Here is a 17,686-nt window from a genome sequence, read left to right as displayed (position 1 = left end):
TTGACTAAGAAGTTATTGTGCTCTCAACTTATTATAGTTTCTTAGTGTCCCTTTTCTCTGGTACTCTTGCTGCAGTCCATGGAGTCGCGAAGAGTCAGACACGACTGAGCGACTTCACTTTCACTTTTCACTTTCATACATTGGAGAAGGAAATGGCAACCCACTCCAGTGTTCTTGCCTGGAGAATCCCAGGGATGGGGGAGCCTGGTGGGCTGCCGTCTATGTGGTCGCACAGAGTCAGACACAACTGAAGTGACTTAGCAGCAGCAGTGTCCCTTTTAAAATGCACACTTGAAGTTTATGCCACCTTTGGTAATCTTCAGACCTTGTTGCTGATGAGAAATGTCCCTTGCCTTATGTGACTAGCCCTCCCCTGCTCACTGGGCTCTGTCAGTGACAGGAGGTCTGTGCTTCGAGGACCTACCTTCGCCAAGGTCTCATCATCCAGGTGATTCTTCTGAATCACATGTTGAAGTGCAAAATAAATTTTTTCCTGAAGCTTCTGGACCTTCCTTGGTTCTATCAGCCAGGCTCGGTCTAAGAAAGGAAAAGGGTGGGTAGGAAGGGGACAGAAGGTAAGCTTCGTTGTATTTCACCTACCTATGTAAATGCTGAGATTTAGACCTAATTCAAATTAGTCTAAATTGCTTCTGAAGACATGTAATTATTTTTCTAAAACAAATAGTTTATAAGCAACGCCATGAGGACAGTAATGTACAAAACACTGACAGGAAATTGGGGTGGAGGTAAGGACACAGTGATTCAAAGACCTGCATGTGTCTTACTGTCTGTGACAATTTACATCTCTAACTCATTCTCTGAACATATGCTTAGATTTTCTTTCAAAGTGTAAGTTAATGATTTGTGAAGAAATGAATTATAGAAGTGAAGAAAATCTATTGTAAAGGAGCATTTTTGGTATTCAGGATCCCCCTTCTTTTATATAAGCTGTTATAATTTATACACTATCAACATGAATCAACATAACAATTAATCCCGTGTCCTCTTTTTCTATATTGAATATTTAAATAATGGCTGGGATAATCCCTCCTTTCCTTTAGCCTTTCCTACTTTCTTTTTTCTTTCCTCCCTCCCTCTCTTTGTTCTTTCATTTTGTTCTTCTTTCTTCCTAGCTGCTTTATACCATGGTGACAAAATTCAGTCCGGCATCAATGCCTTAGGTTGAAACTTCAGTGAAGAGACACCCGGAGTGTCCAAATGCTGAACAAATACTCATGGAAAAGAACTTCATATGATCCTTCTGAACACAGTTCAGGTCAGGTGAGAAACTCGATTCTGTAATCCTAGACAGGGCCAGGACAAGTCTAGCCAACAGTTAAGCAAACCCTTACGTAAGTGAGCACAAAAACCTTTAGTGACCATTGTCAATCAGAATACATTAAGTTTCCCTGCTTCTCCCTTCCCTAAACCATCCGGAGCTGAATAGACAGTAACTATTATGGCAAGAACCTGGGCGGAAGGGTGGGTCTGGCATGAGATGGAGCCTCCGAAGGCTGGAATACTGTCTTTCCTCTCTGAATATGGCACTATGCCAAGGTGGCAAACATGGTATCTTGGAGTTGCTTCTAGAAGCCTGAGTGTGGGTCTGTGACCAGGGCTGGAACATTCCCCACCGGGTAGAATAAGCTAAACCTCATGCTTCGCTTCCATACTCTGTGGAATTTGATGGCTTTAGCATGTTCTTCCTAGAAAAAGGCTCATAGTTCAGCTGATTTTTCACTCATAAGAAGCACGTTTGCCTTTCAAATGGGGCAATTATCTTCATGGATTGTTTAAATTTGATATATTGTGTATTAAATATTTGCTGCTAGGAATTTACTGACTTGCCACACACATTCCTAAGAGGACAGTGAATTTTGTATTGCTTCCTTTGAGGAAGCAGGAATCAGAGTGAAACCACCTGCCTCATCACAGACTTGCAGGCTTAGTCTTCTACTGAACTATAATTGATGGGAAGAAGCAAATGCAATGAGAAAATGGCAGGAGGAAAATTATTTGGCATTTGGTTGCTACCAGAAATAAATCTTTCTTGTCACTTCTTCCATTTGTCTTTGTGCTGCCAATTCTGGAAAACCTTCTAGGGTTAAAAAAAAAAAAAAGGGAAAAGCTTGGAGGAACAACTTTATTTTAGAGCCACAAAAGAAACCGTTAGTAATAAGATACCAATTGATAACTAACTTCCATTTTTGATAAAGTAATAAAAAAACAGAATCAAATTTTTAAAATCATTAAAAAATAAAAAAATAAGTAAATAAAGCCTACCAGATACAAAGTGTAAAGGCTGTATTATGGGGACACATAGCTAGAGTGATATGTCAACAAGTCCCATCACCAGGAAGATTAATTTCTTCCAGCCTCACTGAAAAATGTGTTAGGTGTAAGAAAAGAGAAAAGAGCAAGTCTCTAGAGATAAATGGTTTATAGAAGGAATGAGTCTCTTGACCATAAAAATGACCAGGAATGTGTCTTTCTTTCTATAGAGAACTGTTAATGACACTGCTATTCCTTGACCTCAAATCTAACCCAACAGATGACTGAATGAGCAGCTCTGACTTTTCATTCTGGTTGAGGAAGGAACCATGCATTTATGAGGATTCTATACAGTTTCAAACTGGCACATGCTTTTAAAAAGAATTTCAATGACTATAGTGCCATTTGATCTATAAATGTCACACCTTAATCTGCTTTGAAAACTTTCCGCTGTTTATTGCATTTCAGAGCTAGACTGTGTCTTTATTATTATGAAACTCAACCTTCTTTGCAGGTGAGGAAACTGAGATTCTGAGGCGTGAAGTGTTTAAGGTCACCCAGATACCTGATGATAGAACCTGTTCTAGAGTGTCTACCACCACATCAGAGGTTCTTCCTTTTCCAGTCTTTAGTAGGAGCCATTTTTCCCTCTGGTGTCCTTACCTCCTTTTAAAGCTTCTAATATTGCTTTAAACAACAACAAAGCGGCGCCAGCATTTGCCTGAAGTAAGAACGCTAACAATAATGTGGATAGAGAGGCCAGTGAAACAGATATTTAAAGAAAAGAAAGTATGTGTTTTACTTTTTTTAATCCCTATGCTGGCTTGTTCATTCAAGTATATTTCTAAGTCTCACCTTATTGGACATTTTTTCTGTGTCCTTTATTCTTAAAATCAAAATAGAACTTAGTTATAACTCAGGCCACTATTTGTCTTCATTTATTCCTTAAGAAATGATGATGCTTTTCTGAATCTGGAGTCAACCTTACCACACGCCCTATTCTTGCATTTGAGACAAAATGGATCATTCAAATTAACGTGAGGGTACTTTTCTTTGAATTGTCCAAAAATATCACAAGCTTGCTAAAGAAAATATAGTTCTTTGAAAGTTTCTCCAGTGAACCTTGGCTTGGGTAGGTGCAATTCATGTTAAAGATAGCAAAACAGGTTTGTTTGTTTTTTTTTTAAATGGTAAGTACCTCAGACCTCCCTACCTGGAGATATCAGAACAGCAGAGGAGAACAAAGCAATCTCTTCCTCAGTCAGCTGCAAGGAACACAAATTCTTTGCAAAGTCAAATGCTTCATTCACTAAGTCATCAGAACCTAGAAAAGAAGGCAAATCAAGTGAAAATATTTGAATAGAATGGTGTAACAATAAGAAAAAGTCCCATAATCAAGAAATTATTAAAGGTCTTGTGTACTAAGCACAAAGAAAAAATATTTCCAAGTTCCTGACTGGGAGAAATGATTTGTGCTCTGCTGTGTGCTAAGTCATTCAGTTGTGTCTGACTCGTTGGGACTCTATGACCAGGCTCCTCTGTCCATGGGATTCTCCAGGCAAAAATACTGAAGTGGGTAGCCATTCCTTCTCCAGGGGATCTTCCCAACCCAGGGATCAAACCCCCATCTCCTGTGTCTCCTGCATTGCAGGTGGATTCTTCACCTGCTGAACCATCAGGAAAACCTGAGAAGTGATTTAGTGATGATTGTGAGTGAGAAAAGTGGGCACTGTCTTGACCAGGTAATGAAAGTAAAAATTACCAATGAAGGGCAGATAGAAACAGTATACACCCATTGTAATATCCAACTGGGACTATATAACCCCACTTTAATCTTGTAAATTTGAAATTAGTTCCAACTGAAAAATTTTAAATTAGTGATTTGAGGATCCTTTAGTACGGAGATAGCATTCACAGAAAACCTAAAATATTATGTATAATGGGCCAAGGGCTGTCATTTTTAGTGACACTTATAGGATGTCACTGGCGATGCAGGATGTCCATGGGCCTCAAACTAAGAGAATGGAGATAAAGTGCCTGTCAATAAAGTACCTGTAATTTCCCGGAAATTTGATTGAGGAGCAAACATTCATTCCTTTTTACCTTCTAATGAATGACTTGCAGGTCAGCTGCTTAGCCATTGTGGATCCTCACAAAACAATGCTTCATCCCTACACGGATCCTTGGTCAATGTTTATTTTATGAGGCTGGAAATATACCCAAGTTGCTTGCCAATGTTTTTCCTCCTTTCTTGAAAATCTAGCTTTGGAGATGACATGGATGTGTATCAGCTACAGGAGGGAAACACTGCCGGCCCTGGTGGACTTGCTGTTGGCTACCGTATCAGCTAACAGCACAAACGGTGAAAGGGAAGTGGCCTTCTTTGATGTCTGTGGGCAGGATATGGAACGAATGACATTGCCAGTAGTTACAACCTTTCCTGGCATCCGTCCATCTTTGCTAACGTTCTTATCCACCCCGTACACTGATGACTGGAAGTGAATGACACACTTCCAGAGACTGACTCTATCCTGCCCTCCCACAAGAATGGTCTGGGGATCATTTAGGGCTAGTTGGCACCCATGCTGTTTGTGCTTTCAGAACTTCATGAATTGACAGGGAGAACCCGTGACTCTGGGTGCAAAACAAGTGAAAGACTTCCTCCTTTAAACATCTTCGTTCACGATTATAAACTTGCATAAGAAACTAAGAGGTCACCCATGGACCACCAGTGGTCTATATGGTATACTTTGTGAAGCAGTAAGCTAGAAAGAAAAAGAAAACCTGATCCTATAAAGAGTGCTTAGAATGCATCCCAGTTCTTTAAAGTCAGTTTTCATTGACTTCTGAATGAAGCATGGCTGGTATCAAGAGGGTCCATGTTCCCTTCCTTCTTTTGATACTTGGAGGCACAGTTGTAAAATCAGAGGAGTTAGATGAAACATTGGAGGCTCACCTAGTACAACCCTTATCAAACAATGAGATACCAGTTCTCATTAGAGAATCAGGACATTTCTTTTACCAGTTATAATCTAAGTGGAGAAACTGATGGTAGCTAATAAAACTGTGTCATCCCCAAAGGTGAACTCACCTAAGGCCTTGAACATCTGCATTCCTCCATATTTTCCTTCAAACAGAACAGTGTTGTTTAATGGGTTGAAGGCACGACACATTCTCACTAAAACCACTTCCAAGCAACCTAGGAGAAAAAAAGTTATGTATATATACACAATAATAAAGACCTTCCTACTGCATGTAGGTGAAGAGACATCAAAAAACTTTAAAATACACACAGACTCATCGACATACACATTCAGAAACACCTCAAGATTCCTTCCCAAGTGAAAGAGAACTATGTCACAAATAAAGCTCTTGATGCCTCTGTGAGGAATGCAAGATAAAACACACTTTAAAGGGACTAAAATGGAGGGCAACAATGTTTTCTTTGGAAGCATGCATTCCGCCCTCCCCCACCATTTTTGACTAATATTAAAGTTAGTTTCAAATTCACAGGTGATGATAAGTGGCCCAGAAAGAAGCTTTTTGGCAGGCAACTGCAGTCTGTTAACTTTTCGTAGAAGTTTGGTATTGGGAAAACTTGCACGCTACTTCAGTTGTTAACACGGTCTGTTTATATTTCTGCGTATGATGACCTAAGGACACCTTCAGGATGTTTCCTGAAGGTGCCGTTTACGTATTCATGTCTTTGACACAAGGGTTTCTTAAAGAGGTCAAACAAGTTTTGGCAAAATACTGAGCACTATCCACTCCAGGGAGTTATAATCAATATTCACAGATCAAAGGTTTATTGAAAGCCCATCAAGAAGTAGTTTGTTCAGCCTCGATGGGCCTAACATTTCTGAATTTGCTGTTCAATAGCGGCAAGGGTCCTTGTCTGTAGCCATAGGCAATTGTGGCCTATTTTATTTCATTGTTATATCTCCAGGACCTAGAAAAGTCCCTGGCACATAGTACATGCTTAATAAATCTTTATTAAATGAATTAGTTCACTACTTCTGTTTGTCCCTCTGAATACTTACTGACATCCTGAGGAACGACTGCATGGGGCTTTTGCCCCACAATGGGTTGGAAAGTGACATCCACAGTCAGAAGTCACACATTTGCATGAGAACATCACACAGATGATTTGGTTACACATGTGGGGTACCCCGAGGTATCCCTGGTGTCTTCATTAATCTGGTATTTCTATCTAGTATTTCTTCTATAATCTAGTATTTCTTTGTTCTGCTGATTTCTCTGCTTTCCCTCATATGTCACCTTAGCATAGGAGCTTACACATTGGGAATTCACAAATATTAATGGGCACAATGCTTTTCTGACTAAAAGAATAATAGGAACCACTTATTCAGTATCTACAATATGGAAGGCACTTTACTTGACCCCTTACATTCCGTGTCACCTACCTACCCTTAAACCAAGGTGGATTTCATCACTGCCTTGACTTATTAGTCAGGTGGAAATAACACTCTGAGACTTTGGAAGCTACATCAGAAAAATGCTATGCACTTCTGTCTTGCTCTCTTGAAATGCTAACTTTTGAAACCAGCCACCATGCTGTGAGAAAGTCCAAGCAGTCTGTGGAGGGGCTCACATGGATAGGAACTGAGGCCCTTCAGCCCAAAGCCTTGACTGAACTCTGAGCTGTCAACTGGCACAAACTGCTAGCCCTGTGCATGAGCCAAAGTGAAAGGGGGTCCTCCTGCCCTCAGTCAGGTTGCCTTGGTGAACACCACAGGAAGCAGAGACAAGCCATCCCTGGCTGAGACCTGCTCAAATCAGCTTTGGGAGCAAAACGAATTATTATTGTTGTTTGAACTAAGTTTTAGGGTGATTTTTAATCCAGCAACAAATACATCAAGTTCACCTTTGAGTCAAGATTTGCACCTCCTTTTTAATCATTTGGTAAAGAAGCAGCAATAACTTAGAATACTTATTTTATCTGACTCAAGTTCAAAAGCCAGCTTTGCTAGGTACTGGGTAGGTGGTATCAAACACAGCCCTTCAGTTCTTTGAATCTTTGCTTCCTCATTTATAAGATGGAAACCATATTGAGCACATAAGATTAAAAAAAGATGTCATAGGTAAACTTAAACATGTATATGTGCGCTATTACATATATAAAATTATGTTATTATTATTTGCTGTAGCCCTTTATGTCAACACCAGAGTGGTTCTTATTTTCTATTTTCAAAGGGGGCCGAGAAAGACAAGTAAATAGTTTTCCTGCTTGGGTAATGGCAGCTGCAAAGTGAACCACATGCAGCTTCTTGAGGTACTTCCTAAGTGACTGTGCACGTGTCAGGGAGTATGTGTGAGAGAAGGGGGAGGAAAGATTAGAGCAGAGTGAGTTTCTCCCAGTGTATTCTTGCTGCAGGCTATCCTCATTAAAATGATTGGAAATGACCACAGAGGCAGAGCTCAGCTAACCTGGATTCCAGCCCCCCAACAGAAGGCAAGTAGTACATTTTAGAGCCAGCTCAGCAATTCAGCCACCTTGACACGCTAATTACTTGCACTGCCTGTCAAGCTGGGTATCTCAACCTCTGCAATTAATAGCTCCACTTTCAATAAGCAAAATTGTATTTGACTTCAAAGGCAAGCTGAATGAGTATCAGGGCATTTTTATTACTGAGTGTTTCCTTTGGGAGTTGGCTGACAGTGTGGGTGGTAAAAATGAGCTACATAGCAGATGGAGGATTTTCTAGAACCAACCTCAGCTAAGGGTGGACCATATCCTGGTCTAAAATAGACCCTCTTCCGCCCAGCAATGAATCTTCTTGCTTACCTGACTTAAGAAGTAGGATTTGATCATTTTGACAGAGTTCCATGAAGCCTGTTATTCGCTTTGCAAACTCTACCACATACTGGATGGCGTGGGTTATCTGGATGGCACATTGCTGCCACAGTGCTTCCCTGGACTTCAAGAGAGAAAACACAGAATGTACATGGAGCCAAGAACAACTTGGAGACTCAGTGAAATACTCAAGGTTGCTCTAACCGGCGCTTACCTGTCACTTGGGGGTTAATGGTGGGATTTCACCCCCCTTTCGAAGAGAGGTGATATTTTCTAAGATGTTGTTTTAATTTATTTGGACCTTGATACACCACAATTATCGAAGTACTAAAGCTAAAATAATGGAAATATTGCAATAGTACATAAAGATCGATATTTACAGGGTTTTTTTTAATCACTTTTTTCTCCTCCTCTCCTCACCTAAACAAACTCAAGCTCTTAGTCTATTTTGTAAAAATCAAACTCTTACACTCAGTAATAGCAATTTCATTCACAGACTTCCACAAAATTATTTTCAGTGTGTATCCGACTGACACTAAGTTTTTTTTATGTTGTGTTCTTTTCCCAGAACTTATAGAGACTGTTTTTTGGTACAAAAAGAATTTCAATGGAAAAGACATCAGATCAAATCACTCTCTTAAGTAAAACAGAATCCAGAAATGTATTTTGATCCTTGGGTTATTTTCTTTGGAAATCCAAGTATGTTAATTCTGTTTTTTTATTGACCATAATAATACCTATGCTTTTGTCTCCTGATTCATGTAAAAGTGGTAACATTTAATTGTTCCACTGGAGAAAAATCAGTATGTTATAGTCATATATTTAGATATAGACACATTTATAAATTTTACAAAAGTTAATTTACTGGTAGATTTTGTGATTGTGGATCTCAGTCTTGTAAATAATGTGAGTCAAAACAACAACAACAAATTCCTTCTCTTAAAACCTTCTCTAATGTACACGAAATAATCAAAATAATAATAATTATAATAAAAACAACATCCCAATTATAATAATGTGGGATGAGTTCTCCCTTTTTCCTCTGGTCATTTTTTAACATGTAGGACAAGAAGAAAACACTCAGAATGTGTTGTTTAATATTTTTCTAGAGTAAGTTTGCAAATATTACTGCTATGATTTTCAACTGCTCTCGTTCCTTGCCTGGACCAAGGAAGCCACCAAGAGATGTCCTAACATATCCAATGTGGGCCCAGTCTCCTCTGTCACTCGAGTAGGGCACTGGTTTTCAGTCAGAGCAGTTTTGCCTCCAGATTTGGCAATATCTGGACACATTCTGGTTGTCACAACTACGTGGGAGGGCATGCTACTGGCATCTAATAGGTAGAGACCAAAGATGATGTTTAACGTCCTACAATGTGCAGGCCAGTCCTTACAGCAAGGAATTGTCCAGTCTGAAATGTCAATAGGGCTGAGGCTGAAAACGTCAGAGAAGTCACAGAAAACCCTTTCGTTTCCCAGGATACCTTGCTTTGATACGCTTTGATCTCTTCGTAGGTGTGGGTCTGCCATGCCAGCTGGTGCAGCTCCTCCATGGTGTACTGACATGTCTCCAAATGGGACTTAATGATGTTCTGTGCAATTCGATCTGTGAGAAAGAAGACCACTTTGAGGGTTTGTGAATAAAATCCCACTCTGCTGAAGGACGGGGAAGGCCATGGCACCCCACTCCAGTACTCTTGCCTGGAAAATCCCATGGACAGAGAAGCCTGGGAGGCTGCAGTCCACGGGGTTGGGAAGAGTTGGACACGACTGAAGTAGCAGCAACAGCAGGAGCTGCTGAAGGAAACCTGCTGTTAATGTGTTTCCTGAAGGAATGCATTTTGAAGATACTCCACTTGTATGAACATATCTTTAACACTACTATCTATTTACACATCTCCAGACAAACTCTTTATTGTTTTCCCCCCCAATATCATGCTTTTAATAAAAATTAACTGCCTTCTCCTCCTCTTTTTGGTCACAAAATTGGGGTCTTAAAGTTATAGTGTTCAAATAAATATTTATTTTTGAAATAGATACAAATTACCATGTTTCTTGCTTTTTGGCCTGAAAGTCTGCTAGCAGTCCTGTAACATTTGCTATACTGTAACAGTTGGCTTAAGCTCCAAATACTTTAAAATATTTTGAAAATCACTAGATCACCAGTGTTTATCTCAGAAAGGAGAAGTTGAAATATAAATGTTTTGCTTATATTTTAATAAGGGAGGATTTAACAATAATCTAAAAACATAGTTTTATATAGAGCAAAGAGAAGAAAATGGGGAGTGGGCAGGGATAGAAGTCAGACTTCTCCAATCGTATTAATTTTGTAGATTTGACTTTGGAACCATGTAGATATCTTCTGTAAATAACAGGAGAGGGAGATGAAATAATATTGACTCATGAGGTGATAATTTTGAAGTTAGGTCATTAGTGTCTTTATATTCTTTCAAATTTTTCATAAGATAAAGTTTTTCTCTGAAAAAGTTAAAAAAAAGAAAATAGTTTTATTCATAAAAAAGTAGAAATAAACACAATCAATCTTGGTGGGGCATTTAGTCCAAATGAGTTATATATGGCATTGTATCTTAAATATTGATCATTTTGAGTTTCAAGGTATGAAAGTTGAGTCATAGCACCAGACACAAGAATTCTATTTAACAAGCTGCTATGAGTTCCCGAAGTTGGATGGAGCTGGAAGAAGGTCCCCTCATAATCCCTTCTGCTATTTGAACACATGAAGGTGATATCTTGAGAAACCAAAGTATGTGAGTCGCTCAGTTCTGTCTGACTCTTTGTGACCCCATGGACTATAGTCCACTAGGCTCCTCTGTCCACAGAATTCTCCAGGCAAGAATACAGGAATGGATAGCCATTTCCTTCTCCAGGAGGTCTTCCCGACCCAGGAATCAAACCCGGTCTCCTGCCTTGCAGGTGGATTCTTTATCATCTGAGCCACCAGGGAAGCCCTTGGGAAACCAAAGTACTTAGGAATTCTGTAAGTGGGATATGAGTAAAACGAAGATGACCAACTTTTTTTCCTAGTAACTGTTCTTGGCTCATATAGAAGTGGAGTTTCTCTTATGTTGCAGGTTGTGCCATTTTAAATGCAATTTCTGTCTTTCTAAGTAGCTATATTTTATTTCTTCTGCAGGAGAAATCTCAAAGCAGTACTTAGGTACCTTTTTTTTTTTTTTACCTTGCTAAGCTTCTGATTTATATGGCATGAAATAAATTGAGTTTTAGTAATGTAGAGAATTAAAAAGGTAAGCTTAAGTTTCTAATTTACCTTCCAAATAAAAAATCTCCTATAGCCATTGCCTGGCACATTATATACACTGAATAAATGGTAGCCACAATCGTCATTATTGGGACATTCTACATAGTTTTTCATCAGGGAAGCAATCTGACCACACAATGGAGACAAAACAGAGATATTTAATTTTGGAATCAGTGCTACTGAAGGAAGATATTTCAATATTTATTAGAGTTGTTCAATCAGAGCCATAAGCTGATGGATATAGAAGATGCTACAAAATTCTAACTTATGATTATTGTTATGCTCTATTGGATTCAGCATTGAGCATTTCTAGATTTTCATTGCTTATCATATTATAAAGATCCTTTCTTTAAAAAAATCCTATATTCAAAATTTTATTGAACATCCTCCTATGTTGTAAAACAGGGCAGGAAATATTCTATACATCATATTAAAATAGATTGGTATGTCATGGTTCATCATTTTTCAATTTCACTTGGGCAGTCTAATTACTAAGACTCTTAAAAAAACATATCTATTCCTCAGTAGGTATATAATGAAAACATAAGATTTTTATGGCTCTATAGTTTTCAAACCTTTATCTTCTCGGTGTAGTCTGTTTTCATTTTCAAAGATATACGATTTGTCAGTAATTTACAGGCTTCAGGGTTTATAAGCAAAATTACAATTGCACTCAAAATTGCACTATGAAAAACTTTTTATCTGTTCTTTTACAACATTTTCTGAGAATTGCTGGCCAAAGTTTAAGAATTCTCTAGCTCTCTGCCACCAAAATGTAGGATTCTATGGGATATGAGAGAAGTGAACATAATAAACACATGGGCAGATTAAGCACAATGGAAAGTTAACTCCACATGGATGCTTTAGGACTCAGCTCAAATAGGAATGGCTTGTGTCCTCAGGTAGAATAGGCAACTGCCTTCACACTTACTTCTCACTCAGCCAGGCCTTACTTCCAGTCAGGCTCACATTATGCTTATTTGAGTGGATGATTTTACACACTTCAAGATTGTGAATTCTTCAAGAACTGGACTACAGAACCCAACATAATGCTTTCATATATTCATTCACATGTTCACACATGTTTTTTGAGGCAGTATTACATGCCTAGCTAAGATACAGAGTTTTAAAAAAGACCTTTTTTTTTTGGTAAAGGATCTTATAATAATATCTTGTCATATCTTGATATAACAAATACCATGAGTTACTGTGGGAGCCCAAAGAAGAAAATGTCTAACTCAGTCTGGGGAAGGCAGAAAAACATCCATAGAGAAGATGCCTGTTGACCTGAGTCTGAACAGGAGTTTGTCACATAAAGAGGGAGACAGACCTCAGGTAGAGGGGATGATGGAAAGGCACAGAGAGAAAACTAGCTCTGAGCTGGATAACTGCTGACATTATACTTTACATCTTCACAATCTTTACCTTTTACGAACAATTTCCCTTTGACTGAGGAAAAAAGTGAGGTTCAGAAAGAGTGAGTGACTTTAGACCCATTTTCACAAAGGTAACAAATGGTGTTTTGAAATCAGCTCTGTCTTTCCCAGCAAAACGTCTATATTGTTGGCAATGTAGAGTGCATGGAAGAGATGAAAAGAGGGAAAAAAGAGACTAGAGATGGACTCTGTGACTGGAGACGGAGCAGCTGAGTAAGCCAGGCCAAAGAGTTCGAATTTTATCTTGTAGCAATTCAGAGTTAGTGGAAGCTGTGAGGCAGGAGAGTGACATGGTTGGTCTTCTGTTTTTAAAGGGTTATCTTGGCCACAGCAAAGAAGATGAGATGGCACTAAGGAGTAAGTGAGATTAATCAGGCTGTTGTGAAAAATACAGGCAATGTGAGGGATTTCTGAACAAGGTGAGAATGACAGAGACAGAGTGGAGGGGCTAGATTTAGAACAGTTCTGAAGAAGGATGCACAGGATCAGCAAGGGGAGTATGAGTGTGTGTGTGTGCGCACATGAGAGAGAGAACATTACAGTAGGTACTCAGCCAGTGTTTAGTTAGTAAAGATAATGCTGAAAATATCCATCCATCCATTCATCCCCTCGTTTTCTGCTTTATTTGACAAAGGATTTTAGTAAGCTAAGACTGACCATTTGTTTGATGATCTTAAAGCATTAGCACTCACGACAGCTTTGAAGTCAAACAGTAAACATGAGCGTTTATTTCCCATACCCTCATGGTGAGAAATACAAGGCAGATCTCTTTCTGACATAAGACCTGTATCAATAAAGGCCAAGACACAGTAGCAGCAGGAGTAGTCCTTTTCCACTTCCTTCCTTGGGTCTGCAGATCAAAGGTGCTGCTGCTGCTGCTAAGTCGCTTCAGTCGTGTCTGACTCTGCGACCCCAGAGACGGCAGCCCAAGAGCTCCCCGCCCCTACTCCCCCCACCCTTCCCCCCCACCCTTTCCTGGGATTCTCCAGGCAAGAACACTGGAGTGGGTTGCCATTTCCTCCTCCAATGCATGAAAGTGAAAAGTGAAAGTGAAGTCGCTCAGTCGAAGGTGAGCCCTGTGCAAAAGCCAAATTGACCCTCTCAAGGCTCAGCAGGGGGTGGGTGCGGCCTGTATAAACCACACAGTAAAGCTAGATTGGTGCCTAGGGAGCAAGGCCAGAAGACTCATTCTGTCCATTAGAAAGATGCATGACCATCAGAGGAGATGGTTTGTTTAGACTGAGAGTCTGCAGTTGTGAAACAGGGAGAAGGATTTAAAAAGAGGGGACAAAGGGAGAGACAATGAATACAGTATGCAAAGTTCCTGCTGGGCGCCAAAGGAACTTTCATGAGTCCTTGCCTGGAAAAACAGAAAAGGTAAGAGTAAACGGTATGATCTCAAGGGACCAACCACATGAGAAAGTCCAGACAAAGAGATTGAGGTAAAAGAGCAGGGGATGTGGAATCTTTCTGGGCAATCACACATCCTTCATCCATTTCCCTGACTTGGATTGCAGTTGCTTCTCAAAGCCCAGGTTTGGTCGGATCCTTTAACCAGCTTGGGTTGCAGACCGCACATGCTGAGGAAGGAGTCGGCTCACACTATGCTGGGATATTGGGTCCACAGATGTATGGCCCCAATGACTGAATAATAGGAAATTCTCCCACCTTCAGAGATGATGCCCATGGACTATACTCTCCTATCCCTGAGACCAGGGATGAGGCTAGAGATTTCTTAAGTGGATCTGAAAATGCAACTCCATCTTCTCAGTAGTTAAGATTTGGTTTATGTCAGTGAGACACAGGTTTGTCCATTTCACTAAGAGTATGTGGGCTGCTTTGATAGTTAATAAAATGATATCAAGGAATGAGAAAAAACAATTTCATATGCTCAGCCCAGGTCATTCCTTTTCAATCATGATGAGGAGAAAAGTAAATATTGATACTGGCAAGGGAAAACCAGGTATATAATTACAAATTAATAGTAAGTCCACCGTTCTCATTTTTTATTTGCTAATTAAAAAAAAAATCTTGCTCTCACTTTCTCTCTCATCTCTTTTTTTTTCCCCATAAAATTCCTGTTTTATTTTTAGACTTTTACTGTTACACTTTCCTTGAAGGAAAGCTTATTAGAACCCAAGACTTAAAACCAATTAATAGAATTTGTAACTTCATGTGTTAAGTATCTTTACAAGATACAAAAGACAATATTTCAAATGAAAGAATAATCCTATAAATCTTTAAAATAATAGATATAGAGATATGTTTATGGCATAGTTTGTGGTGATAGTTTCATGGGTGTATATTTACCTCCAAACTCATTAAATTGTATGCATTAAATATGAACAGATTTTTGTATGTCAATTATTACCTCAATAAAGAGATTTAAGAAATAACTGATGCAGGCAAATGTACTTTATAGTTTTTTGATGAAAAATACTGTTAAAATTGCTGCTACTGTTAAGTCACTTCAGTCATGTCCGACATTGTGCGGCCCCACAGACTGCAGCCCACCAGGCTCCCCCGTCCCTGGGAGTCTCCAGGCAAGAACACTGGAGTGGGTTGCTGTTTCCTTCTGCAATGCATGAAAGTGAAAAGTGAAAGTGAAGTCACTCAGTCGTGTCCGACATTGTGCGACCCCACAGACTGCAGCCTACCAGGTTCCTCCGTCCAGTGGATTTTCCAGGCAAGAGTACTGGAGTGGGGTGCCATTGCCTTCTCCGTTAAAATTGCTACACTTCCCTAGAAGCTTTAGAAGTAATCTTAGATCCACTTATGAGCAAAAAGAAGAGAGAAAGTAAATTTTTGAAAGGAAAACTGGAATAAAATTGATGGTAATTCTCAATAGGGTGTGCAAAATTGTAGAACACTGGGACTGGAACTAACTTCTTTCCTCTATTTCCAAAAGGACTGTATCTAAATAATTCCAGAAATTAGTTGGGTCACCTGTCTCTCTCTCTCTGAAACTGTAAAGTTTCCCTCCCCTACCCCAACCCCAGTCAATCTTCATTGTGATCTGTGGAATAAATCAAAGAAGTATGAAAAAAGTCCCTCCTTAAGGTATTTACAAATGAGACACACAGCTCAATGGATTTAAAAGGTTAATCACATCAGACAGTATAAAAACAATATTTTGAAGTAATATTTAAAGAAATACATGAAAAATAACTTTTATTATGTATTAATCCATATAGTAAAGCAAAGTTTGGAAAGAAGTCATTTAAATTACTTAGTACTATGTAGAAAAAAGGCTACATCTGCTTATTTTGATGAGAAGTAAGTAAACTGACAAGTAAGGTGACGATTTCTTGTTTATAACTGCAATATTATAAAATGAGGACCAGCTTGCAGCTACTAAAATAGCAAGTGACCTTCTGCATCTCTGATTTCAACCACTCAGCGGGTTTTTTCCACCAAAGGGGCTTATTTTAGCTCTCACTAGACATTTCAGCAAATGGCGTGCTCCAAAGGCTACAGTGTCTCAGACACGGATTGCACGGGTGGTTTCATTAGAATCCCACATCCTGGGAGCAGGGAAAGTTGAGTATATCTTTAAAAACTGCTGCTTTCAGTGTTATTACCAAGAGCACCCGTGGCCCAACTGTATCAAGGCGAGAAAGCTGAGGCTCAAAGCTATATATAGTACTAGAGGGAGTTGCATCTGAACTTCCTAATTCTTTCTCTTCCTCCTTTTTTTCTCATGAGAAAGGATGGTTTCTTCTTGGTGAACTAGAGCCCCTATTCATTTTTCTCCATAAGGAATTAAACAAAAAAAAAAAACTTGGAAGTATTCTTCTTAAAATACTATATATCAGCCTCAATCGAAATGATTAATGAATTTTTAATTTATCACTTGCCTTAAGGATCTAGAGAACCTCTCAATTCCCTGTTTAGTTTATACTACTAGTGTGGAAGTGGAATTCTTAGGGGATTCGCTTTGAATTAATGCCAGGATATCTCTACGGACTTGCTCAAGGCAAGTTTTAAGTGCCTGCATTAGATTTTCAGAATATCAAGACTCCTCTGAACCCACACACAGAGGCAGTAACTCTAATACATTAGAACAATTGGTTTAAAGGTGGAACATTTAACCAAGTGTGCATTTTGTCTTTTTGACAATAGACTCACAGTTTTATAAGCTTTCTGTCATTAAATAGAACAAGTCTACTGGTTAGGGTGTAACAGACGACAGTGTCAGAGAGGACAATGTTACTTTTAAGGCCTTTCTGATTTTTCTAATCTCTATTTAGAGATGATTATTTTGGGGGCATAAGTAGAAATATGCTACCAGCATAGAAACATCAATATTAAAGCTTAAAACAGCCATCTAGTAGTGATCCATAACCTCAATAGGAGGAAGGAAAGATTTTCAGCACATATTTCAAGCTCTTTAAATTTTTTAAAGAAGAATTTGGGGTCATAAATAACCCATAACTCATTTGTTTGTTCGGTTTCAAGGTCCAATCACTCATTACTCTCTTACCAGTGAATTAGGAAAGCTTCAGGTCTCCTTTTCAAACAAATTCTACAGCCAATTATTATATCAGAGAATGGCATAACTGATTTTTACTTCATGTAGGTCTTAGGCAAAATGCTTTTAAGGTTCTTTAGAAAGATATATTAAGAAAATATAAGATTATGTTATTACCTATAAAAATGATAAAAATGATTTATCACATTTTAAAAACACAATTCAATAAAACATGAACACAGAGAAAAACAGTGAAAAAATTGGATTAATGCTACAAGTAATAATACCTGGGCAAAGACTGCATAAACAGATTAATAAATAAAATGGTTAAAATTTTATCAACTTTCAGGAAGTTCAGGTGAGAGCATTTTAAAATTAAGAAAACAGAAACTAAACCAGAAAGAAAAACTGAA

General features: G+C 38.8%; 1 protein-coding gene and 1 long non-coding RNA gene across 4 annotated transcripts in view; one reads left to right on the top strand and one right to left on the bottom strand.

The window, feature by feature from the left end:
* RORB (RAR related orphan receptor B) overlaps positions 1 to 17,686 on the bottom strand; it is a 208,104-nt gene that overhangs the window by 14,745 nt on the left and 175,673 nt on the right. For all 3 annotated transcript variants that reach the window (XM_055578317.1, XM_055578316.1, XM_055578318.1), the window contains 5 exons: positions 9,571 to 9,692; positions 8,078 to 8,210; positions 5,363 to 5,470; positions 3,485 to 3,595; positions 425 to 537 (listed from right to left, as the gene is read on the bottom strand). In XM_055578317.1, coding sequence (XP_055434292.1) covers positions 425 to 537; positions 3,485 to 3,595; positions 5,363 to 5,470; positions 8,078 to 8,210; positions 9,571 to 9,692 — 587 coding nt within the window. The remainder of the gene's footprint in view (positions 1 to 424; positions 538 to 3,484; positions 3,596 to 5,362; positions 5,471 to 8,077; positions 8,211 to 9,570; positions 9,693 to 17,686) is intronic.
* Positions 8,116 to 10,432, top strand: LOC129650139 (uncharacterized). Its single transcript, XR_008713611.1, has 3 exons — positions 8,116 to 8,349; positions 8,655 to 8,785; positions 9,602 to 10,432. It is a non-coding gene; the product is annotated as an uncharacterized LOC129650139 (long non-coding RNA).

Source organism: Bubalus kerabau, chromosome 4, assembly GCF_029407905.1.
Source record: "Bubalus kerabau isolate K-KA32 ecotype Philippines breed swamp buffalo chromosome 4, PCC_UOA_SB_1v2, whole genome shotgun sequence".
NCBI lineage: Eukaryota > Metazoa > Chordata > Mammalia > Artiodactyla > Bovidae > Bubalus > Bubalus kerabau.
Note: the sequence above shows the minus strand (reverse complement) of the source record. Positions and strands in the feature narration are given on the sequence as shown.